General features: G+C 47.4%; 1 protein-coding gene across 2 annotated transcripts in view; it reads left to right on the top strand.

The window, feature by feature from the left end:
• C16H10orf90 (chromosome 16 C10orf90 homolog) overlaps nucleotides 1-26,382 on the top strand; it is a 220,956-nt gene that overhangs the window by 187,248 nt on the left and 7,326 nt on the right. The window contains exons 5-7 of one of the 2 annotated variants that reach the window (XM_010599237.3): nucleotides 10,583-10,876; nucleotides 14,084-14,268; nucleotides 16,516-16,693. In XM_010599237.3, the coding sequence (XP_010597539.2) occupies nucleotides 10,583-10,876; nucleotides 14,084-14,268; nucleotides 16,516-16,693 (657 nt within the window). The remainder of the gene's footprint in view (nucleotides 1-10,582; nucleotides 10,877-14,083; nucleotides 14,269-16,515; nucleotides 16,694-26,382) is intronic. The other variant, XM_023559818.2, reaches the window with a different exon arrangement.

Here is a 26,382-nt window from a genome sequence, read left to right on the forward strand (position 1 = left end):
CACTCTTTGTTGTTGTTAGGTGCCGTCGAGTCAGTTCCGCTCGTAGCACCCCTATGCACAACAGAACGAAACACTGCCCAGTCCTGCGCCATCCTTACAATCGTTGTTGTGCTTGAGCTCATTGTTGCAGCCACTGTGTCGATCCACCTCGTTGAGGGTCTTCCTCTTTTCTGCTGACCCTGTACTTTGCCAAACATGATGTCCTTCTCCAGGGACTGAACCCTCCTGACAACACGTCCAAAGTATGTAAGACGCAGTCTCGCCATCCTTGCTTCTAAGGAGCATTTTGGTTGTACTTCTTCCAAGACAGATTATTTATTCTTCTGGCAGTCCATGGTATATTCAATATTCTTTGCCATCACCACAATTCAAAGGCATCAATTCTTCTTCTGTCTTCCTTATTCATTGTCCAGCTTTCATATGCATATGATGCAATTGAAAATACCATGGCTTGGGTGAGGCGCACCTTAGTCTTCAAGGTGACATCTTTGCTCTTCAACACTTTGAAGAGGTCCTCTGCAGCAAATTTGCCCAATGCAATGCGTCTTTTGATTTCTTGACTGCTGCTTCCATGGCTGTTGATTGTGGATCCAAGTAAAATGAAATCCTTGACTACTTCAATCTTTTTTCCGTTTATCATGATGTGGCTCATTGGTCCAGTTGTGAGGATTTTTGTTTTCTTTATGTTGAGTTGCAATCTGTACTGAAGGCTGCGGTCTTTGATCTTCATTAGTAAGTGCTTCAAGTCCTCTTCACTTTCAACAAGCAAGGTTGTGTCATCTGCATAACGCAGGTTGTTAATGAGTCTTCCTCCTATCCTGATGCCCCGTTCTTCTTCATATAGCCCAGCTTCTCGGATTATTTGTTCAGCATACAGATTGAATAGGTATGGTGAAAGAATACAACCCTGACGCACACCTTTCCTGACTTTAAACCAATCAGTATCCCCTTGTTCTGTCCGAACAACTGCCTCTTGTTCTATGTAAAGTTTCCTCATGAGCACAATTAAGTGTTCTGGAATTCCCATTCTTCACAATGTTATCCATAATTTGTTATGATCCACACAGTCGAATGCCTTTGCATAGTCAATAAAACACAGGTAAACATCCTTCTGGTATTCTCTGCTTTCAGCTAGGATCCATCTGACAAAAGCAATGATATCCCTGGTTCCACGTCCTCTTCTGAAACTGGCCTGAATTTCTGGCGGTTCCCTGTCAATGTACTGCTGCAGCCGTTTTTGAATGATCTTCAGCAAAATTTTGCTTGCGTGTGATATTAATGATATTGTTCTATAATTTCCACATTCAGTTGGATCACCTTTCCTGGGAATAGGAATAATATGGATTTCTTCCAGTCAGTTGGCCAGGAAGCTGGCTTCCATATTTCTTGGCATAGACGAGTGAGCACCTCCAGTGCTGCATCCGTTTGTTGAAACATCTCGATTGATATTCCATCAATTCCTGGAGGTTTGTTTTTCACCAATGCCTTCAGAGCAGCTTGGACTTCTTCCTTCAGTACCATCGGTCCCTGATCATATGCTGCCTCTTGAAATGGTTGGACATCGACTAGTTCTTTTTGGTATAATGACTCTGTGTATTCCTTCCATCTTCTTTTGATGCTTCCTGCGTCATTTAATATTTTCCCATAGAATCCTTCACTATTTCAACTCAAGGCTTGAATTTTCTCTTCAGTTCTTTCAGCTTGAGAAACACCGAGCTTGTTCTTCCCTTTCGGTTTTCTATTTCCAGCTCTTTGCACATGTCATTATCATACTTTGTCTTCTCGAGCCGCGCTTTGAAATCTTCAGTTCTTTTACTTCATAATTCTTCCTTTTGCTTTAGCTGCTCTTTGAGTTTATTTTATCATTGCTAAGCTGAGGGTTTTCAGAAGTACTTCATCATCTGCACATAGAAGTAATTTCCTTTTTTTTTTTATCCATTCCTATGCCTCTAATTGATACTTCTTTTATAATGTAGAACAGTTGCAGATATAGTGGGTATCCTTGCCTTGTTCCCGGTCTTCAAGGAAATAGTTCTAGTGTTTCCCCATTAAATAAGACACTAGTGTTAGGATAGAGATACATGTAAACTCCTGTTGAGAACTGTCTATTCCTGTTTTGTTTTTTTTTTAATGTTTTCTATCATAAATGTGTGTTCAGTTTTGATTTCTGCTCAAGGCTTTTTAGCACCTATGGAGATACTGATATAATTTTTTCCCCTTAAATCTATTAATATATGGTGGATGCTAAATGGATTTTCTAATATTAAACTAACCTTATATTTCTGGGATAAATCCCATTTGGTTGTCATGTATTATTTGCCTAATGTTTTGGGTTCTTCTTTGTTCTCTCCATTGGATTACTCTGCTGTTCCTTTTCAAATATTTTTGAAGCTAGGAAATTTGGAAGACAGCTACTTGGACAACCAACTGGAAGAGATCCATATTTGTACTCATTCCCAAGAAAGGTAATCCAACAGAATGTGGAAATTATTGAACAATATCATTAACATCACACATAAGAAAATTTTTGCTGAAGATCATTCAATAGCAGTTGCAACAATATATTGATAGGGAACTGCCAGAAATTCAAATTGGATTCAGAAGGGGACGTGGAGTGAGGGATATCATTGCTGATGTCAAATGGATCCTGGCTAAAAACAGAGATTACCAGAAGGATGTTTACCTGTATTTTATTGACTAGGGAAAGACATTCAACTGTGTGGATTGTAACAAATTATGGATAACATTGCAGAGAATGGGAGTATCCCTTCATCATAAGGTGAATTATATGAACAGGAACGTGGCATCAGGGTTAGAGGAATACTCATTAAAAACCTGCAATATGTAGATAACACAGGCTTACTTGCTGAAAGTGAAGAGGACTTGAAGCACTTACTGATGAAGATCAAAGACTACAGTCTTCAGTATGGATTGTACCTCAATATAAAGAAAACAAAAATCCTCCCAACTGGACCAATGAGCAACATCATGATAAACAGAGAAAATATTGTTGTTGTCAAGGATTTCATTTTACTTGGATCCATAATCAACGCCCATAGAAGCAGCAATCATGAAATCAAATGAAGTATTACATTGGGCAAATCTGCTGCAAAGACCTCTTTAATATGTTAAAAAGCAAAGATGTCACTTTAAGGACTAAGGTGCACCTGACTCGAGCCATGTTGTTTTCAATCACCTCATATGCGTGTAAAAGTTGGACAATGAATATGGAAGACCAAAGAGGAATTGACACCTTTGAATTATGGTTTTGGTGAAGAACATTGAATACACCATGGACTGTCAGAAGAACAAACAAACCTGTCTTGGATGAAGTACAGCCAAAATGTTCCTTAGAAGCGATGATGGTGAGACTTTGTCTCGCATACTTTGGGCATGTTATCAGGAGGGACCGGTCCCTGGAGGAGGCACTGCTCTGACAAAGATCACAATAGAGGGTCCTGGACGGAGCTGGAGAAAAGTGTAGAACAAAATTCTAATTCACAAAAAAAGACCAGACTTACTGGTCTGACAGAGCCTGGAGGAACTCTGAGAGCATGGCCCACCGGACATGCTTTTAACTCAGTACTGAAGTCACTCCTTAGGTTCACCCTTCAGCCAAAGATTAGACAGGCCCATAAAACAAAACAAGACTAAATGGGCGCACCAGCCCAGGGACAAGACGAGAAGGCAGGAGGGGACAGGAAAGCTGGGAATGGGGAACTTAAGGTCAAGAAGAGGAGGGTGTTGTCGTGTCGTGGGGTTGGCAACCAATGTCACAAAACAATACGTGTATTAATCGTTTAAAGAGAAACTAATTTGCTCTGTAGAGCTTCATCTAAAGCACACACACACAAAAGTTTTCCTTTTCAGTGCTGTGGAATAATTTATACAGCATTTATAGACTATCTGGTTTTTGAAGGTTTGGTAGGAGTCATCTGTGGAATCATTTGGGTATGGTGCTTTTCTGGGGTAGTTAATAACTTTTTCTTCTATGAAAAGTGGGGTTCTAACTAGCTTAAAAAAATGGGATCAATTTAGGTAATACATATTTCCCTAGGAAATTATCCATTTCATCCAGGTTTTCAAATTTATTTGCACGTTGTTGCTGTTGTTAGGTGCCGTTGAGTAGGTTGTAACTCATAGTGACCTTATAGGACAGAGTAGAACTGCTCCATAGGGTTTCCAAGGAGTGGCGGGTGGATTCGAGGTCCCAATCTTTTTGGTTAGCAGCCATAGCTCTTAACTACTGTGTCACTAGGGCTCCTTATTTGCATAGAGATCTATGAAAAAAAAAAAATTTTTTTTTTTTTTTCTATGAAGAAGTCTTCTCTGGTTTTTGAAATATCTTCTGTTTCAGTAGAGCACTGGTGCTACAGTGGTTAAGAGCTCAGCTGCTAGCTGAAAGGTTGGCAGTTGGAATCCACCAGCTGCCCCTTGAAACTCTATAGGGCAGTTCTACTGTGTCGTATAGGGTCACTTTGAGATGGAATTGACCTGAGGGCAAAGGGTTTAGTTTTTGGTTTTCTGTTTCAATGGTTGTTTCTCCCTTACTCCCTATTTTGTATATATGTTCTTCTTCCATTTTTTCTTGATCAAGTTAGATAATGGCTTCTATATTTTGATAAGTTTTCATTTAAAAAAAGATTTAGGTATATTAATTAGGTCTAAAGTATCTCTTTATTCATTTTTGCCTTTGTCTTTATTTTGTTTTTTCTTCTCTCTATCAGATTACTCTGCTGTGCTTTTTCAAGTATTTTTGAAGCTAAGAATTTAATTTTTTTTTCATTCTTATTGATACAAATGTTCAGTGTAGTGGATTTTCCTCTGATCACAAATTCAAATAAAGCCCATAGATTAAGACAAGTAGTGTTTTCCTTGTCATCATTTGTTTAGTTCTATAATTTTACCTTGTATTTACCCATCTACCCAAGAATTCTGTAATAGTTTTTTGTTTTGTTTTGTTTTCCATTTCCAGGGGAAGGGTCTGATGTTTTGGGCTTTCATTAGTAATTCCTGGTTTTATTGCATTGTCATCAGAGAGTGTTGTTTGTAATATGTCTACTTTATGTTAATTGCTGATCGTTTCTTAGTGACCTAATAAGGTCACCTAATGCTCTTGAGAAAAATGTATATTCTCTATTATCAAGTTATATTGTCTCATACAGATCGACAGTGTTGGATTACCCAATAAGCAAGGTAAGCATGAACTTACTTGTGCTTACCTACTAATCTGTAGTGAACAATTTCACTTTTTTTTTTTTTTTTTTACCACATCAAAGATTCTGCTTCTAGGTATGGCTGGTATCTGTCTCTCTCCCAAACCCACAACACCTTCCTACAGAATGAAAGCCTCTTTTCAAATTTACAATCCCTGACAAGGATCGATGACCCCGTACGTAAGGTAAGCACAGGCTTACTTGTGCTTACTTACTAATCTTTCATTACAGATTAGTAAGTAAGCACAAGTAAGCCCATGTTTACTTTGTTTACTGGGCAATCCACCTCTGCAGCTGTGTAAGATCCACACTATTGATTATATTGTTTAAACGGCCTGACTTATTTTTTTGTGCACTTAATCTGTCTTTTTCTGAAACTGGTATATTTCCTGAGTATAGGTACAAAGATGTGATCTAATAATTGGAATTTGTGCCCTCTGATTCTCACTTGAAGCGTAGTCAGGGCAATCCTGTTATTAGGAAATAGTAGGGCACATATGTGTGTATGTGTGAAAATGTGTGTGTATAAGTATGTGTGTGTGTTTTATTTCTGCCTTCCAAATAATTTTTATGTGTTTTGAGGCTTCGGTTCATCAGTCTGAAGACCTCTAGGATTATGACATAATAGGAAAAACAGCTCTGGCTAGTTATCTAGTGTTCTTTCTTGACATTCTCCAGGGAGAAGGGAAGGGAGAAATACATGTATTCCTACTTAGCATCAACTGGCTATATAAGCGTCACTGTAAATGAGAGTTGCACTAGCAGTTCCCACAGTTATCTGGGAATCTGACCCTAACAGAACAATGAGTAGACTGCGCTTTGGCTTTTTTTTTTTCTGAATACACAAAGTGCTTCTGATCACTGGGCCAGCGTATCTGTGTCCCAACACCATATTGACATCTTCGAACCAGTTCTCCCCTCCTGACCCTCTGCTCTGGGTTCCAAAAGGAAGGGCTGTTTTCACAGATCAACTATAGTCATGTTTCTCAGCTGTCACCTCCCCCCTCCCCCACCCCAAGGTCTACTTCTTTATGGAGAAAAGATTCTAACTGTTGGCGTGGACAGCAGAAGAAACCTGTTTACTGGCTGCAAAGGGCTGGTGTTTGCAGGAAGCCTGGTTTCCTGGGAGGAAGGGACTCACTCATTGTGGGCTTCCTTTAGACACCCCCTCATCCTGGCCGTCTGGCTTTCAGTTGGCCGTTCCCCTTGGCTCCCCCATTTCTTGTCTTCCTAATGATGCCAGCTCTGCTGCTACTGTGTAGATGGCCTTCAGGACCTCGTGGGTAGAGCTGTGCTGAGACAGGCTTCTCCTCTCTGGTGGGAGCTGTTTATCCCATTTGCTGCCTGTGCCCCCCCTCCCCCTGCTTTTTCCCACCACTTTCCTAGCTGCAACGTTGCTGTATAGAAAGTTAGCAGAAATATGCTGGAACAATTATTGGTTGATTTTAAACAGAAGTCTAGCTGAGACGGGATGCAAAGTTACCAAATGAGGACCTATTTCCACAAGAGGAAATAAAGCTTTAACCCACAGCCAAAGGATGAAGCCGGAATCAGTCAAGGAGCAGAGCAAATTCTCATCAGCCTTTTCCACGTGAATGGCTGGTTCTTTGTTTTTCTCTTGATTGTGTCTCAATGGCCCAAAGCTAACTCTACATTCTTTTATTTCATCTCCCGTGTATTGCATTTGGAGGAAATCTGAGGCCTTCTCTTTCCTTTGAAAGGAAAACACTAAGCCACGCTTGCTGCAGAAGCGGTGTACTTATTGAGCGCCTGCTGTTACTGCTCCAGTCCTTCCTCCCAAGTGACTCTGGCCTGCTGGTTAGCAAATACATGCAGACGGCCCCCCTCTCCCCGCCACAGCAGGGTCTGTGGCCACATCCAGGCTACGGGGCCAGAGGGCTGCAATGGAGGACCCATGTCCCACATGGCTCCCTCAGGGAGCCTTATACATTTTCACATTCATCCAGTCAGAGCATGTCCTTGGTCAGTGTCTCCCATGTGCAGGCACTGTGCTTGGTGCTTCAGTGAACAACACAAAGATCCCTGTCCTCATGGAGCTGACAGTCCAGTGAGAGGATGCTAGAAGGTAACAATCCTATGGAGAAAATAAGTCAGGTGGGGTGGGCAAGCTGGATTGCTGGTGGGCTGGGGGAGTTCTTTATCAAACTTAATTAACTATGTGATGGTGTAATTAAATAATAACGAAATATTCACTAATTTAATACTACACAGCCAGGATAGACCTTGTTACAGAGGAGAGATCTGTGCTAAGGAGAGGTGATGGATAGAGTTTGCAAAGAGGTAGCTGGGTGAAGAACGTTCCAAACTGAGAGAATAGTCAGTGCAAAGGCCCTAAGGCAGATGTGTGCTTAGTGTTGGAGGAGCACCAAGGAGCCCTGTGGCTGGAGAGGATCCAGGCAGGCTATCAGGAGAGAGTCAGAGAGAGAATGGACCTCCAGATCATGTAGGACCTTGTGGGCCATTGTGTGGGCTTTGGCTTTGACTATGAGTGAGCTGGAGGCACTGCAGGGTTTGAGCAGAGGGGGGACAGGATCTGACTTGTTTTTTAAAAGGGCCACTCGAGTAGACTGGGAGGTGAGGAAGGCAAGGGGAGAAGTAGGGAGTAGACCTATTGGGAAAAATAATCTAGATGGGAGATGGTGGGCCTTAGACCACAGTATTAACAGCGTAGGCAATGAGCAATTGCTGGGTTCTGAAAATACTTTGAAGGTAGAGCCAACAACATTACTAAGAGAATGGACATGGAGTATGAAAGTAAAAGAGGAATCAAGGAGGACTCCAAATATTTTGACCTAAGCAACTGTTGTAGTTACATGCCATCGAGTCAGTTCTGACTCATAGCCACCCTGTATATAACAGAACAGAACTCTGCCCAGTCCTGCACCATCCTCAGAGTTGTTGTTATGCTTGAGCCCATTGTTGCAGCCACTATGTCAATTATTCTCTTTGAGGGTCTTCCTCTTTTTCAATGACACTGTACTAAGCATGATGTCCTTCTCCAGGGATTGGTCCCTGAAAGGGATTAATACCTGGAAAGGATTAAGGAACTGGAAGGGTGGAATTATCACTGAAACAGGAAAGGCTGCTGGTACAACAGGTTTGAGGGGGAGGATCAGGAGTTTGGTTTTGGACATGTTGAGTAGGAGACCGCTATGAGAAATGTAAGTGTAATTGTGTAGACCAGGGAGTGGAATATACCAATCTGGATGTTGGGAGGGAGCTCTGTGCTGAAGCTATGAATTTGGGAGCTGCGATTCATGGGAATGAATGAGTTCACCAATGGAGCAAGTGTAGATGGAGAGAAGAGGATCAGCAGACACTTGGTGGCTTTATTATGGACAACACTTACAAGATCAAGTTGGTCAGAAGTTTGAGACTTGGAGCTTCTCCGCAGCCAAACACACAGTCTATGTTGAACTGGTCTGCTTTAGTTAATACTTTAGTCTAAGAACCTAACACTGAGATGAATTATATATTATCTAGAAGATTGGGACTGCATTGCTGATAGTCAATTTGGTTTTTTATTCTTTAGGAGTTCCTAATTAAAGGAAGCAAGATAGAAAGAAATAATTATTTTAGGACTTATTCTGCCTGTAATATTTTATACTTAAACAGAATTGACTATTTTGAAACAAAAAAAGACTTTTCTGTACCAATTAACAAAGCCCAACTTTACAATAGGTGGACATATGTCCTTTCTAACTGACGGGGGGAATAAAAACTGCCTTTTTTTTTTTTTTTTTTTTTTTGAGTAACTCCTATGTACTGAACACTGGGACCCAATAGTTGTTTTACCTACATTTTGTTTTTTTCATTTATGGGGAAAATGGGGTTTTTACCCCTTGGTAAGTCAGAAAACTGATATCCGTCAAGACTGAGTCACTTGTCCAAGATCTTACAGAGAGGGGACCCTATGGCCCCAGGGTCTGTGTTCTTCCTCTGCTCTGCCCCGCCTCCCCCATGTTAGCCTCTTCTCACTGGTTGGGGACCCAGGGCATCTGAAATACAGATACCTGAGACAGTGTTAAGAAAGGTCACCTTCACAATCCGTGCCAGGCAATCGTGGGGTCCACTCCTTTTATGCATAAGACATGTGAGAAAACAGAGCGGTCCTCTTTGAAGAACCTTTGCTACTCCAATGGTCCCCCGCATGGTTTTCCTGCCCTAGCACACAAGGTTCTGCCGTATTCCTGCTGACAGCAGTGGCTGACTCCCTGAGACCTCCCACCGGGGCCTATTCCCTCAGATGGAATCAGCACATTGGGAGTGGGGGGAAGAAATGACACCTGGAGGAGAGCCACTGCCTTAGTAAACAACAACAGAAAAAAACTCCTGTTCAAATTTAGAGAGTATTCCAAAAGTAAAAAAAAAAAAAAGGATGAAAAAGGTGAACTTGAAAAGAGAACTTCTGCCACTCCCAGCTCCTGGTCTTGCATTGCCCTCTCCCGAGGCAGCACTGTTTCCAACCACTTCCAGACCCTTCCAGAGACAGTCTGCACGCACGAGCATTTCCTGAGGAAGTGGGCCTGACTCCCTGTCCTGATTTTTGCTTCGTTCACTTAATGATGCATGTTGGAGATTATCCCGCATCTACACGAGGCCACCTGCCTCATTCCTTTCAGCTGCTGCAAAGCATGGGCGTAACTGACTTAACTAGTTGCCTACCAATGAGCAGTAGGTAGTTGCCAGGCTTTTGATATAACAGTGCGGCAACGAGCAACACGCCCAGCACACATCTCTTCAGAGACCTTGCTTTATCAGAGGTAGACACAGTGGCCCAGGGAGTTGTCTGTATTTGCCATAGTGCATTTCTTGGCATCATGGTTTCTCTCCCAAAATGTTTCTGCAATAACAATACCTAGCATTTAATAAATGCTTATTACTATGTATGACACTGTACTGAACACTCTGAGTGAATTATCCCTTTATCCTTGTGAGTAGAATACATTTTGACCTCAATTTTACAGATGAGGTCAGACAGCTTGTAAGAGGCAGAGGTAAAATTTGAACCCAGGTAGTCTGGTCTCAGAGTCTATGTGCTAAACCACACATTCCATCACCTACTGCAGAAAAAACAGACACCAGTGAGCACCATCTCTTTAAAAGTCGAATAACTGAGAACAGGTTGTATCAGTGGAGTTCCTAACTGAAATTCCCGGGCCTTAGCAGGAGCGATGATAGCATACGAAAGGCTATGAGACAATCTGGGACATCGGCCACCAACCTCCCTAGTGACACCTGGCATTGCATTGCCATTCAGCCTAGTTCATGTGGGTGGTAGAAGTCAGTGTGTTAGATTTGGGACTCGGCAGATATTTTGAGCACAACTCTCATTTTATTTTTAGTAGAACCAAAAGTATTTTCTGGAAGCAGCAAGAAGCAACAAGGAGAACCACGTAAGACTTTGTCTGCTCCCCCAGTGGAACGGAAGCCTGTTAAAGATTTCCTTCCGCATGGGGATAGCCCTCCAAAAGGGGACTGTCAGTCTAGCAACCTCTCTGCGCCCACAGAGAGTCAACATCAGAGCTTCCCAGGCCCCAGAGCACTTCTGGCTGGGTTTCTCTGCCCCCTAGAAGATGTGTGCACACCTCCACAGGACGACAGAGGTGCTCAGATAAAGAGAGAGGAGCTCCCCAAAGGTAAGGAGCGAGGGAGGCAGGGCTGAAATGATGCCTTCTGTGATATTCACATGGAACATGGTGCGGTGTCTTTCCCTGGGGCCTGCTTCACACAGGCTTGCCATAGGAGGCTGCCCCTTCTCCAGCCACGAGGGCGGAGGGGGAAGGGGGCCCAGCAAGGTGTAAATGGTGGTGTGTCTACTTCCCTAGCACCAAGAACCCAGCCCTGTGTGGGTCAGGGATCTGCAGCCTTCCAACCTGAGGCTTACAAAGAGGCCACCCCCAGTGGAGATAAGACCCTAGACTCAGCCAAGGAAGGTTAGAGACCCTAGTGTTGTTGCTCTGAAAACATTAAGTCCTCCAAGTTACCTGTAATCCCCTAACCTGGCTAGCAGTGGTAATGGCGGAGGGGTCTAGGGCCCTGCCAGGTACCAGACACTTGGCCGATGCGCTCACTTTACCCCACACGGCCCATGAGGTGGATCCTCTTCTTAGCATCTGGTTACAGAGGAGGGAACCAGCCACCACCTCTCTCGAGGCCAACCTGCTGATCATTACTAAAGGGCACAGTGACCATGAATGCACGAAAGAACCGAGGAGTAAGATATAGAAACAATGGTCTGAGCCACGTAAGTCAGTGGGGAAATTTGGATTTCCCATTTTTAAAAATATTTTCTCAGAGAGCAAAGGGCAGAAAGAAAGATGCCGGAGTGTTTTTTGAGTTGTAAATGATAAAATGATGTGGTAATTGATAAAGAAAAATAATTCTCCTCTGAGGCCATGTTATTCCTAGCTCTTCGTTCATTAGTCCATTAAATTAGCATTTATTAAGCACCTACTGGATGCCAGGTACTGTGCTCGTCTCTGCCCTCCAGGCTCTCCAAGTCCAGTAAACTGTCGGCCTCATAACCTGCATCTGTGTGATGGACTCTTGGGAAGCAGAGGGTCCCCCCTGAGGCTCTGAGGAGGGGCTGGCCAGAGACCCCCAGGGAATGATTTTGAGCAGGAACTTGAACCTTGATTCGAAGTTCAAGAATTAGAGCAGGGGGAGAAGAGCATCGCAGGCTACAGGAAAGACGTGTACCAAGCTGGGGCTGATGAAAGAGCGTGGCTGATTTGGGGAAATGCAGGCCTGGCAGGGCAAAGCACAGAGGGAGGGGCTGCAAGAGAGTCTGCGTAACTGCATGGGTCAGTCAGGTCGGGACGGTCCTTAGCAGCCCACTAACCGAGTTTAGACTGTAGGTAGGAGTTTGGACAGTAGGTAGGGCCAAGCCCTTGGAGGGAAGGAGGCATACTTAGATTTGGAAGTGTCTTATGAACATGGTAGAGGACAGGTGGAGGATCTCATGGCTGGGGAGGAGAGACCCAGCAAAAGATGAAGAGGAGCCGGGTGAGTACAGACAGTCACTAGGGAGGCAGGACCTCAGCAGTAATTTCTAAGACATAACTGACAGGCCTTTGTAGGAGGGGTGTTAGGACTGGCCCTTGGGTTGTAGGGCCTGTTGACAGGGTGGATGGTGGAGAAGGATGTAAACCAACTTGTTTCCCAAGAGAAATGGAAACAGTATGGCGAAGGCATCATTAACTCTGGCTGAAGGGGTTGGGTGGTGGGAGATTGTGTCTGGTTAGGCCTGGGCAGGAGGCATCAGGAAAATCTAGGGAGAGAATTTTCCAGGACAAGGAAGAAGAACAAATGATTAGAAGATGAAAGAATGATCTGAGAACCTACAAGTAGTGTGGTGTCGGTGGAGAACAACAGTGACAGCGGAGGGGGAATGTCCACCATGAACCAGACAGGAAAAGCCTGGTCTGTTTGGACTTGTGGGTAGTAGGGAGCTCTTGATGGATGTTGAAAGAGATAGGACAGTGGTCCAAGCCAGAGGGGAGCCAGGAGGTTCAGATAGAGGCATACGTCCTGTGGCAGGTAAGCCTCCCATGGCCACCTCTCCACTCCCAATGGAACTGGCTCCTGGAAGTAGACCCCAATCCTTTTGGACACCATCCCGGCTCTGTGTAGAGATACAGATGAACACGATGTGGCCCAGCCATTGAGGGAGTCACAGGCATGTGGGCTGAAAATATCATCACCTCAGCTCTACCCAGTAACTGATGGTGCCACAGTGTGTGGAGTGTGTTCCCTGCAGTTCCCGAAAGAAACAGGGGCCAATCCCACCCTAGGAAGGTGAGGGAAGCCTCCTGGAAGATTTGGACCCAGCCTGGTGGAGGGAGGTCACTGAGTGGAGGACCCCGAGGGGGAGGGTGAGAATGACCCTCTTGGGTTTCAGAACTGGGAGTGGTTGTGAGGCCATGGCTGGAGGTAGGGAAGGCGCAGAGAGGGTGGCCTGGGGGGCTGATAGAATGTGCATTGCACTGGGATTCTTCCTGGGGTCAGTAAGTGATCAATGAGTACTTATTAATCCCTCACCCTCAACTCCCCCAACTCTTGGAGAGAGACCTGAGGTCACCCCAGGCTGCCCTGCCTAGGGTGATACCGAGCCAACTCATTCACTGTTTCCACAAAAGAACGTCAAAAATGGACCCAGGACGAGGCCAAGACAGCGTCGAGAGAAATAATTCCAATTACTAAGTAAAGCCACAGTGGTTGTCCCCTTCAAATTAAAAAAAAAAGGGGGGGAGGATAAATAATTGAATACAACTCCACCTTCGTCCACCACCAGTGCAGCCAGCGTAAGAGTAATACGTTGTCCCTGAGCAACTGAACTGTACTAACTGTACAGGATACACTTAACATGACTCACAGAAGAGAAGGGTTTCTTCTCCTTGCAGGCACAGGCACTTTAGACACCAGAAGCAGAGGGGACACCTAACTGGTGTAATCAATTAGTCACAAAGCCTGGCTGAGTGTGAACACGCCTCCCCGCGACCAGGGCAGCTGAGAGGGCCTGTGATTAGGCACAATCTCATTGGCTTAATGAGGCCCATTAATAACCCACTGGCGTTCCTATTTTCAAAATTGTCTTCTGTGTCTATTCAAAATTGTCTTCTGTGTCTACTCAAACCAAAACTCAAATCCAGTGCCGTCGAGTCAATTCCGACTCATACTGACCCTATAGGACACAGTAGAACTGTCCCATAGAGTTTCCAAGGAGCCCCTGGCGAATTCAAACTGCCAACCCTTTGGTTAGCAGTCACAGCACTTAACCACTACACCACCAGGGTTTCCTCTAATGGTGCCCTCTAAATGGAATTCTCAATCTGCTCTCCTAGGAGACTACACGTGCTGTGACTTGGTCGTAAAAATAAAGGAATGCAAGAAGAGCGAGGACGTGACCGTACTCCAGCCCTCGCCAGCTCCCCCAGAGAAAGCTTCCCCAAAGGACCCAGACACTCCAGGCCTGTCAGAAGACTGCTCCCAGCCTCAGCAGACACCTGCCAGCAACCTGACCTTGCAGGTAGGCTCTTCTGCCGTCTCAGCTTGACCCCTTGCCAGGGGAGGTGTCCCCAGGAGTCAGTAGACATGCAGCCTCAAGTGCACTCCTGAGGCTGGAGACCGCTCCACCTCGCAGCGCAGTGTGGCTCTGGGCAGGTTCTCTAACCCTCCTGGACCTCCACTTCACCATGTGAATGAGGGGATAGTGACTCCCACTTCACCGCGTTTGGACAAGGATCAAGTCACATCAACAGTGACAATGACGGTTGCAATTACAGCTTGCACAGTTTGCACCGGGGAGGGCTTGCTGGTGCCCAGACACTGCGCAGGCCCCTGCACAGGTACCCACCCCATGAGGCAAGCGCTCTGAACCCCGTCTTGTAGAAGAGGACACTGGGCCTTGAGAGTGAAGGAGGTCATCCAGAGTCCCCTGTCTGTAACATCAAGACAACAGAAGCTTTTGTTTGGAGTCTTTTCCTGATTGTAGAAGTGATATATACACATTTTTTAAAGTTCAGACAAAAAAAATATATATATATATAGAATGAGAAAAATTAGCAGGGCAAACCACCTCAGAGCGAGCCCCGGCTAACAGTGCATTGCAGAGCCATCCACACCTTTCAGGAAGGCCCGTGACATATTGTAAAGCTCTTTCCAGGGCTCCTCGGGTGAGCGGCTGAGCCAGCAGCCGGGCCATCACCAAGGGCTATCTCTAGCTCCGGGACTCTCTTGGAAAGCTTCGGCAAAACCCAGTGACTTGTACCTGCCCCTGGTGGCTGGGACCATGAGGCTAGAGGCCAAGAGAACTCCTTTCCTGGAGCTGTGAGAGATGCATGTGTGACACAGAAATGCTCAGGCCACCCCTCGTCCTGGGAATGCTGAGCCCCCAGAGGCTGGGGAGGCCAGAGGAGCATGGTGACTGCAGCATGTGTCCAGTGGCCAGGGCTGCGCATGTCCGCTGTGCAGAGCTGGGAATGCCTGGGAGGGCTCACAGTCCGGCACAGAGGGCAGCAGCCTGAGTAACTCACATACAAGACACCCTGGGCCCCACAAAGCACCTTGATGCTCAGGCAGCATGTGGGCACCCACAGCCTTCCCGGGACATGGGATTAGAGCCCAGGCAGGGGGACGGGGTGGGCAGAGGCGTTCAAGGAATGGCAAGTCACGACAATGGGAAGGGACTGTGGAAAAGCATCAGGCTCCACACTTTGGTTCCAGTCACACCCTGTGGCCTTGGGTAATCACCAAACTACGAGGAGCCTCAGTTTTCACATCTATCAAATGGGGATAAAGACATCTGCCTTCCAGAGTAGATGTGAGGCTTCCATGAGACAGTGTGTAAACATAAAGTGCCCAGCCCAGTGTCCGGCACAGAGCAGAGCTGCAGGAAGAGAAGGCTCTTCTTTCTCAGTTGACCTGAGTGGCCACCAGCTTCCTGCTTGGAGCGGAGGGGAGGGGTGCAAGGAGAATGAGGTAGAGGGGGAAATGTGGGGAAAGTTGACTTACTCTAGCACCTGCAGAGGTGTTTTGCATAGGTGGAGACCATGCTGCAAACTCTTTCCACCCAGCAGGAGAAGGTTTTCCTGTTAGCGTGCCCTCTGCCTCTCCTGAAGGGCCCGTCTCCTGCTGTGGGAGGGGGACCTGTGACTGTGCCCCCTCAGCCTTCCAACCCCTAGCAGAAACAAGCCATCTGTGACACCATCCTTCCTCCCCACCCAGGTCTCTTTGGAATATGGAATTAGGGGCCCCAGATTTGGTCTGCTAGAAATGACAGGTTAGAAGAATGAGCCTCCACGCTCCTAGCCTTGGTGCTGGTTCCGAGTCCACCACAGCAGCACAGGCCTTTGTGCTGCCAGGACCAACCGCCAGGACCTGGGAACCAGCATGTCTGCTACAACCATTGCCTGAGGTTGGGGCAGAAAATTGTCACCTGCTTTGGCATGTAAGGAGTCATGATCGCTCAGTGGTTAAGCACTCAGTTGTTAATCGAAAGGTCAGAGGTTCACATCCACCAGCTCCTCCTCAGGAGAAAGATGTGGCAGTCTGCTTCCATAAGAATTGTCTTGGAGGCCCTATGGAGCAGTTCTCCTCTGTCCTACAGGGTCACTGTGAGCCGGAATCGACTCAATAGTACAGGTTTTTTGGTTTTGGCACTGTGGCTTTTTGGTCTTCTAAGTGCTGCACTTTTGATTGGCTTCTTGGCCAAATCAGACAGATATCTTGCCTTTCCGCGTCACTTCTCTTAAACTATTTCCCTTGTTCCACTTAGGAAGCACTAGAAGTCCGTAAACCACAGTTCATTTCTCGCTCGCAAGAGCGGCTGAAAAAGCTGGAACAGATGGTACAGCAGAGAAAGGCTCAGCGGGGCGAAAACCTGGGGCAGAAGCAGAGCCTCCTACCCATCCGCGCCAACAAGAAACAGTTCACCGTCCCCCATCCTCTTAGCGGTAAGGTGCAGGGGGCTCGGGAGGGTGGATAGGACAGCGACCCTCAGGGCTAGCCTCTACGTGAGGGCTCGTGCTAGCTCTGAGTGGCCAAGGCTCAGTGCCACAAAGCCTGCTCTGGGAGCCGACCCAATTTGAGAGACAACATATGGGCATTGAATTCTGTAGAAACAACTTGGGACAAGAATTTGCCATTACATCTGGGAAAGGAGCCACACAACTGCAGCAGCCAGGGTAGCAAGTTCAAATTCTTGGCTCCTAATGGATATTTGCAAGAGATCCCCTTTGCCCTTTAAAGATTTCAAAACCAACCTCAGGGCAAGAGGTTGACTCCAGCTCGTCTATGTCAACATTTGTCACCTTGACACTCCTCTCCTGCTGTGTGCTCGGGGGAGGGATGGCCAGCCATTAGAGTTCTGTTAGGCCACGTCAAGCTGACCCTGTGAAGAAGGAGCTGCTCATTCGCTCACTGGGGAAGTGGTTATCTGGAACCTTCTCTGTCCAGGCACCGTGCTAGGAGATGGAGATACCATAGTGAGCAAGAGTGACCTCTGTCCTGTTTTCCTAGAGCTTATAAACAGACGATTAAACCAGCAAGAATAACAGGGAAGAGATGAGGACAAGATGGGGGACCTGAGAGCATGTACTCATGGGCTGCCAAGCCAAACTGTAAGATCTGGAGGCCTGAACAAACCTCGGACTTATTTCTTTGGATAGCGGAACTTGATCTCTCTTCCTAGGAAAATGTCCAGGTCCCCAGGAGGTGAAATCATGGGTATAATTCTGAATAAAAGTCCCCCGGGGAAATAACTGCCCTCAACAAAGTGCAGTTTAGCAAACATTACCAAGATCTTGCAGAGGGGCCTGGGGTAGAGGAGAAAGGTATTGTAATAGAATTCCTCTTGACCTCCATGGTCCATGGGGGGACCCCCAAGTCTCCCTTCTTCCCACCAAGAGCACTGCTTGGAGAGCTGTCTAAATACCCCCCGGGCAGGGTGGGCTTGGACGCGTCCTTCTCACAGCCACAGAACTGGCAAAACACCCGCCACTCCTTCCTAGGTCGTGCTTTCTGGAATCTAAGAAAAGAAAGTAAACAATGTGTACAGAGCTCCCCACTGGGAAGCGTGTCTCTAAGCAGCATTTCAAGTTGTTAGTAAATGTAGGCTGGATCTGGGTTGGGTACTCCAGGGGGCTGTCTAGTCTCTGGTCCAACAAAGAACGTGCTGGGTTCAGGTTCAGACTTCTCAAGTTCCTGTGAGAAGAAATGTCAGCCACCTTTAGGGGTCCCCCTAGGGGAAGGGCTGCGCTTGCCGTGGGGAGGGCTGGGTGGTTGTGCCTGTGGTGTGTGTACCCCTCTGTCTCAACCTTGTCAAGGATTGTCGTTGTTGTTAGTTGCCCCTGAGTCAGCTCCAACTCCTGGCAATCTCAAATACTAGAGAATAAAATGTTGTCCGGTCCTGCACCATCTTCACAATTGTTGGCCTGCTAGAGTCCACCTTTGTAGCCACTGTGCATTGTGAGTGTCTCCTAACCCAGGGAGCCCGTCGTCCAGTACTCTCTTAGGCAGTGGTCTACTGTGATCACAGGGTTTTCATTGATAATTTCAGAAGTAGATTTCCAGGCCTTTCTTCCTAGTCTACAAGCTCTGCTGAAACCTGTCCACCATGAGTGACCCTGCTGGTATTTGAAATACTGGTGGTATAGCTTCCAGCATCATCGCAACATGCGGGCTACCACAGTACGACAGACTGACAGATAGGCTTGATAAAAATGGCTAGTTGCCAAATCTGTCGTCAACAAACGTGAAACAATTCCACTTCAGAGGTGCGCATAGTCACGGACATACAACAGGTGGCATCTGAGCCTTTTGGGTCCCCTCTGTTTATTTTGCAAAGGAAGAAATGGCAACCCAGAACCATCGGGGAATGGCTCAGTGTGGCGCTGCTTGTTGGCGGGCAGGCAGGTTCCTGGTCTCCCGGGCCGGCTGTCTCCAGCTGTGCCACAAAGCCGGCAACTATGGTCTGGAGTGCTGTCATGCTAGGTTTCAGAGGTGACGTCGCCTTGGCTACCCAACTGTGGTGGTGTGCCCGAAGCAAAAGTCCTTGCAAGTTCACATTCCCGTAACTGAAAATTTTAAACTTCTGCCTAATAAAAGATGATCAAGTCTGGTTGGGAATTGAACATCTGAGGTACCTTTTCACTCCCAGTTTCCAAGACTGCTTGGCGACCAGGTTGTTCTCAGAGCAACTCACCAGCGTGGGTTTGACGGCCGCTCGGACCTTCCCTGGGATGTTTTTGTGTTGATGAGGGCTTTGCTTTCATGTTTGCTTGTTTGTGGTCAGTTAAATCCGACAACTTCTGAGACCGGAGCTTGGTGTGAGCTCGGGGGCAAACGTGGGAGGGGGCGTTTAAGGCACCATTAAACAAGCCCATGGTGCGTATCTTGTCTTCGGCCTGTCTGCTGGCAGGATGATGAAGGCAAAATACAGAGGTTTTTTCTGCACATGAGATTAGTTAATAGGTCGTATGTGTGGCCAGGCTCTGGCTACAGTGTTGCGGTGACTGGTAAGAATATGACTCGGTTTGGTTTCTGTCCTGGGGTGACTGCCTCCAATCAAGGCCTCCTGGAAGTCTGGGCTCAGCCACAGACCTGAGTGGGGCGGTGGGAGTACTGGCAAGGGACAAATGCCTACTCTGGGCCACCGGGAACGTGCAGGGACCTTGACGGAAGGGCCAGGCACCAGGCACGCTTCGTGTAGGCTAACGGGGTCTGAGTGGCCTTTGAGGTGGCATGATGTGTGCGTGGGCACGCATGTACATGTGTGTGCAAGCATGTGTGTGCGTGTGAGTGTTAACTGGGGTTAGGGCTCCCTGTTTGGAGGTGGGGGATTTTTATGAACCCTTGGAAACTACAGAGAGACTGGGACATAGCATCCTAGATTCTGCCTGCAGATCCAGCCCACCGTGACAACTATCTTCATACCTGTAGCTTGAGCTCACAAAGCCAGTAAAATGTGTCTCTTTCCTGCTGGGAGCCACCTGGCCCCCCTTTGCGTGGCATAGCAGTGATACAGGGCACTTCTTGATTCATTTTTTTAGAAAGAACCTACTCTGCTAGACACCCCAGGCCTCCAGGACCTCACAACCTAGTGGGGGAAGCAGGTGAAGAGGCAATGGCCTTAGGACTTGCTAGATGCCATGAGTGGGGTTTGCCCAGTTGCCATGGCAACCCATAGGCAAGAGGGGCTGCGAGCCTGTGTGGTTTGTCTGGTATTGCACCTGCAGGTGGGAAGCAGACGCTCAGAGCAGCTCTTGCCTTCCCACTGAGTCACCTGCTGGGACAGCTCTGGGTTCACCCTGTTCCCACTTCAGCTCCAGGCTCCCCATCACCATTTCCCATGGGCGGGGGGGCCAAGCTCAGAGCCTCCCTGGCTTCGACCACCCCCTCTGCAGCCAGATGCCTCCAGCTTGCCCCCTGCTGACCCCTAGCTTTCCCTGCTCTCACTTGCTGTCCTTCCTTAACCCCAGGAACATTTGCTGTCAGGGTCCCCTGAGCCTCCGGACAGAAGCTTTATCTGTTTGCACCTCTGTTTTCACGGTCCCTTCCACGTGAAATGCCCTCCCTCCTCTCTGCCCTGCAAAATCTCACTTAAACTGGCAAGCCTAGCTCAAGTCCCACTTCCTCGCTGAACTCTTACCCCAGGGACAGATGACAAGATAAGCAAGGTAAGCACAGACTTACTTGTGTTTACTCACTAATCTGTAGTGCACATTCTCACCCGTTTTAATCGCCCCAGCCCAGGCCCATTACTCTGCTCCTATAATAGGTGGCCTGGGCTACACGGTGGCTTCACTTCTCACTGACCACTTGGCTGACCAAGACTCACGGAGCTGCTTGTGCTCAGTATTCCTGCCAGTTCAGACAGCCCAGCCATCTACAAGCTCAGCCCATGTGACTGGGGCAGATGACCCAGTAAGCAAGGTAAGCATGGGCTTACTTGTGCTTACTTACTAACTGTAGCGACTAATTTCACATGGGTTTCACCACATCTTTGAGAGACAGATGCCAGCCATACCTAGAAGCAGAATCTTTGATGTGGTGAAACCCATGTGAAATTAGTTGCTACAGTTAGTAAGTAAGCACAAGTAAGCTTGTGCTTACCTTGCTTACTGGGTCATCCCTCCCTGTCAGAGCTTGTAAATTTGAAAAGAGGCTTTGATTCTGTAGGAGGGTGCTGTGGGGTTGGGAGAGAGACAGGTGCCAGCCACACCTAGAAGCAGAATCTTTGATGTGGTGAAAAAATGTGAAATTGTTCACGACAAATGACCTGGTGCATACCTTGCCTGTTAGGTAATCCACCCCTGCACATGGCTTTATTCCTTCCTCTGCCCCTTTCCCCCTCTGCCTGTTGTCCTTCTCTCCCGTGGCTCTCCCAGTCACCACGTACCCCTTCAAACATGAGGAAAACCCACCAGTAACATCCCTTTCTTCCAGGAAGCCCTCCCTGGCCGACCCAGGCTCAGTGTCTTGCTCCACCCCACTTGAGCTCTCATGGCTGTCGGGTGTCTCCCAGATCGGGAACCTTGTCACCATCTTCACGTTGTATTGTTGTCACGTGTGTGTGTTGGAGAAAGCTCGCTAGACTGTAGGCCCCTGCGGTGCACACCACACCGGGCCACTCTGGCGTTCCCTCCCACATCCAGCAGGTTAGACTGAGTGGGCTTGGATTGCATCTTCCAGGCTCCCCAAAGTGAGCTAGTCAGAGCGGAATTCTCAGGAAGGTGCTGTGGAATCCCTTACCCAATCAGCCTTGACGGACAAGTCCTGGCTGGAGCAAGTATTAAAATTAATTTGAACTCCTGGAGCATCCAGCTGGAGAAGTGACCCAGCACCTCTGAGATGGCAGAGAAGCCACCCGCAGTAATAAAATGTGCCACTCGTCACGCAGCGAGCCGAGCACCGCCTGCCTTGGCCTTCCTTTTGCCAGAACTGATCCCCTGAATGTTTTTCCAGAAAACATGCAAATAAATATTTGTGGGTAGCATTCCCAGTATTACTCACAACGGAATTTTAAAATGTGCTTATCAGATGGAAGTGAAGTTAATTTTTACTTCCTCGGTTCGCACAGGACACAGGCAGTATAGTTTAGCTAGAGAGCCCGTTCCCTGGGGCAGGGACAGTCATATGACAGCACCATCAGTGCCCTTCAGAAACCGCTAAGAAAGGTGTTGGGCTGTGTTTCTTAAGAAACATGGAAAGAGGTCAATTTCTGTCTATTGATTAGAAGTGGACCTAAAGGGCAATGCTACTTCCAATTAAAGCAATGCAGGTAAAGACCCTGAGTTGCACACTGGCAGGAAGATGGTAGTTTGGAAGATGGCTTTTCCCAACTGCACTGATTTTATTTTCCGAATAACGTCCCTGCCGTCCCAGCACCCAGCTCAGTCATAAACCTCACAGTGACACTAAGGACGTAAATCTCCTTTGGATCTGTTCATTCCTAGAGCTGGCAACCAGCGTGAGGCTTGTTACCATCTGTACATCACCTGGTTCTGTGGCCCTTTAAAGAACGCAGGGAAACACTGCAACTGGAGCGAACGATGAATTTCTGTAACAACAGTTACTCTACCAGAGATGTACTAGATGTGGCTGTTTCCTGGTGAGCCGTGTGGTTTGGCCCATTATAAACACGCCTTCAAATGAATCATTTAAATTTGCCGTTCTTAAAACACACACACATTTTTAATAAAATATGGGGAACGTATATCAGGTTTTCTTTTTATATCTACAGATTGAATCCTTTCCAACAACCACTAATAACAGTTTTGGGAACTGAGAGCTAATTATACCTGTTAACATCCCCCAGTTTGCACTTGTCTCCCTGGAAGCCTCTGGGTTATCACTATCGTAAATGTGTTCCAGAGGAGACCAGTCCCTCCAGATTCCTTCGAGAAGTACTTTACACACTGTGTTATCTTGGAGGTTCACAGTGCCTGATACACGTTAAAGGCACTGATAAGTCCTGCAGCAAAGGAAACGGGTTAAATGTACTTAACTTTCTCTTCCCTAAACATCTTTGATCTTAGAATGCTTTTATCTAATTCTTCAGCATCCGCTTTTGGAAGCTTTGCTCAAGGAATCCTTAGCTACAGAAATATCTACCATGTTTTGCTAAAGAACCCCAAGTGGAGTTTTAATCTGCTGTTTTCCACAGAGGTCTGGGACAACGGGAAGGTAGTCTCATGCTCATCACCCACCTCACCTCAGTCTAGCAATGCCAGGGAGCTATGGCTGAGGGCCCCTGAGGGCCCCCAGGGCTGTGGGCTCTGGTGCCAATTTCACGGTCTGTCCGCTGTGCCTCGCTGGACACTTGCCCAGTGACAGGCCCTGCCTGGAGCTGTCTGGGCATGCTCCCCTCATGTCTGAACTGATGCCACTTTGCCGGTGCCCAGCACAAAGTCCACAAGAAAAAGAGAGGCCAGTCATGTTCCCTTTGGAGTGTGTTCCACAGATGTCCCAGTATGAAATAGCCAGGGAGACAAGAGAGCCAGATAGAGGGCAGGCTGGTCCATACCAATGAGCTGAGCACACGGCTGGAAGAAGCAATAAACTTCCCGAGAACTGGCTGCGTATCTAGGGCAGAGGCCTGCCTTCCCCAGCACCGCCTCCACAGGCGGCTGCTTCAGACAATGCCACTGGGGCCCCAGGGCAGGAGCCTGATTGTTCGCTGCCATGGCACAGGGATGTCCTCCAAGTTGGGTTGCCAGGTGGATCAGATGAAAATACAGGACTCCCCGTTGCACTTGCATTTCACATCAACAATGAGTAATTTTTTTTAGGATAAGTATTCTATGAAGTATTTGGGACATATTTACACAACAATTTTTTTTTCATTGTTGTGCTGAAGTGTATCTGGTAGTCCTACTTGGAAGTCTCCATGTAGGGATTTTTTTTTTCTTTATCACTCTTGTCACCTTATTTCAGTAGTCCTCGAACTTTAGTAAGCATCAGTCACCTGGGGGGCATTCAGATGGCCTGGGGTGGGGCCAAGGACTTGCATCTCTAACCAGTTCCCAGGTGATGCTGATGCTGCTGGTTCAGGACCCAGCAGGTAACTGGAAGCTGCACAGTTGTTAGCATTTAGATGAAAATATAAGCCCCACTTTGAGAACCTGGAGCCTTGGTGGCAGTGGTTAACAGCTTGGCTGCTAACCAGAAGGTCGGCAGTTTGAATTCACCAGCTGCTCCTTGGAAACTGTATTGGGCAGTCCAACTCTATCCTATAGGATCACTATGAGTTGGAATCAACTCGAGGGCAACAGGTTTGGTTTGGTTGAGAACCTGCATTGTATCTTCTGCAGAGAATAAAAATCCCATTAGTGCTCGATTTGGGGGCTTTTTACCTGCTTACTGTGGAACTTGAGGTCAGTGACTTAACCACCAGCCCTCACTTCCTTCCTGTGAAGCGGGGACGAGAAGCCTGCTTACAGGCCTGTGTGAGGATGCAATGACACTTGAACCAGGAGGCTCAAGGCAGGCACAGAGGGTACACTGGGGCACGGTGTCTGGTAGTGTTGACACTGCCGTTGGCTTCTTATTTATAGAGCTCTTTCATTGGACCATCCCCACGAATCTTCCCCGTAGGGTCATTAGGGTTGGGGTTATCACACTTTAGAGGTGGGGTGAAGCCCCATTTTGCGGCTGGTTTGCCTTCAGTTTGCAGAGATGGTACTCACTATAGAAATGACTGTGCCTTGGTTTGCCAGCTGCTGCCAGGATCCCTGAGGCTGCTGTGTATCTCAGATGACCTGTGGCAGGAAGGATCCTGTACAGGAGTCCCCTTGGAGAGCTGCTGGTCATAAGTCGGGTCTGCTTAGTTTGCAAGTCTCTGGTCCTGCGGACACCAGGGTGGATTGGGTTGGCATGTTTGGGAACGTCCATGCTGAGCTTTCTATCCTGAGGGTCCTTGGCTGCCTGCCGTGCTGGTGACCCGAGTTAGGAGGTGGTGCAAGAGAGAGAGGCCATGGCTTTTCTGGGGAGCCAGTAGAGATGCCTGAACCTCCCTGTCCCTTACCGGGTCTCCTGGGGAGTAACTGGGCAATGACTATATAGGGTAATCACAGGGGGGGTGTGAAGTGGGGGGCAGGGCACTGGGTGGGAAGAAGGAAGCAAATAAAGGAGGGGAGACACCTCCTTTTCCTCTGCGGTTCACATGCCTTTTGGGGAGAGTCGGCCAGGAGGACAGCTGTAAACCAAGTCCAGAATCACACCAGAGAAGACCGGGGGGAGCGGGGAGGAGAGAGGCCTGAAACAGGGTGCCCATCCACCCCGGTGGTACCTGGGCCCGAGAGAGAAGCAAGAGGCCTCCTGTTTATTTTTTATTTCTTCATTTGGCATCTCTTCACTGGAAGGGTCTGAGAGCCTCACTGCATTTTCAGCCGGTACCATCAGCCTCTCCCTTGTCAGTCCTCAAGGTAAGAGGCTCAGGTCACTGTCCTGTAAATGCCGGCATCTGCGCAGCCTCCACTCCCCTTCCATGCCCCGGACAAGCTGTTCACCATGTGTAATTGCCACCGGCGAGCAGGCTTCCAAAGAAGACTAGAAGTTGTCTTAGAAAAGGGAGGATGTCCATCCAGGGCAGAATTTTATGGGCGCAAGAGCACTTCTGAGGGAAACAGCTTTTGAGCCTTTGGGATGCCTTTGTCTTTGTCTCATGGGAAGTGTATGGTAAAATTTCTGGAGACACCTTTGTCCTGGGAATGTGCAGGGTGTAATTTCTAGAGATTACTTTGTCCCACGGAAAGTGCACGGTATAATTTCTGGAGACGCCTTTGTCCTGGGAATGTGCAGGGTGTAATTTCTGGAGACAGCTTTGTCCCGTGGAACATGCATGGTATAATTTCTAGAGGGCTAATTAGTCTAAGATGGGCCACTTGCTGTCGACATCAAGTGAATTAGAGGTCCCACTATGGCGATCTGAGTAGAAACAATCTTCCTGTAACTCGACTTCAATCCTGAAAACCATGATGTAATCGCTCCAGAGGCAGCGCTGCCAGCTTGTTCACTGGCTCTTAAATTTGCATCCTGAGCAGGCTTCTGATGTTAGAACACAAGCGTCTGAAAAACCAAACCCACTGCCATCGAGTCGATTCCAACCCACAGGGACCCTATAAGGGTCGCTTTTTAGAGGAAAATCCTCTAGAGCTTCCCCTCCTAAAACACTCCCCAATTCCACTCCTTTTGACAGGCCCAGTCTTTAATGGAAAGAGAATGCGGGTAGGTGTGCTGAGCTGTTGCCTGCTTGCTCCTGGCTGAATTCTCTCCAACAGGCATCTCTTGGTTTTGGTGCTTCTAAGATAGAGGAGGAAACCTTGGTGATGCAATGGTTAAGTGCTACGGGTGCTAACCAAAAGGTCAGCAGTTCAAATCCACCAGGTGCTCCTTGGAAACTCTATGGGGCAGTTCTATTCTGTTATGAGTTGGAATCAACTCAAAGTCAACAAGTTTTTTTCCTTTTTTGGATTAAGATGGAAGAAGCACATGTCTGGAACATTCTTCGAAGTACTCAGGGTGACTGCAGACAATGGGCTTCTGGGATGGACTTGTGCTAATAATAAATCCCGTGTGAACTTGATTATCGTTTAAATTGTTCAATAGGGAAAATGAAGCTTGGCCATCAGCCCTGTAGATA

The sequence above is a fragment of the Loxodonta africana genome, chromosome 16 (assembly GCF_030014295.1).
Source record: "Loxodonta africana isolate mLoxAfr1 chromosome 16, mLoxAfr1.hap2, whole genome shotgun sequence".
NCBI lineage: Eukaryota > Metazoa > Chordata > Mammalia > Proboscidea > Elephantidae > Loxodonta > Loxodonta africana.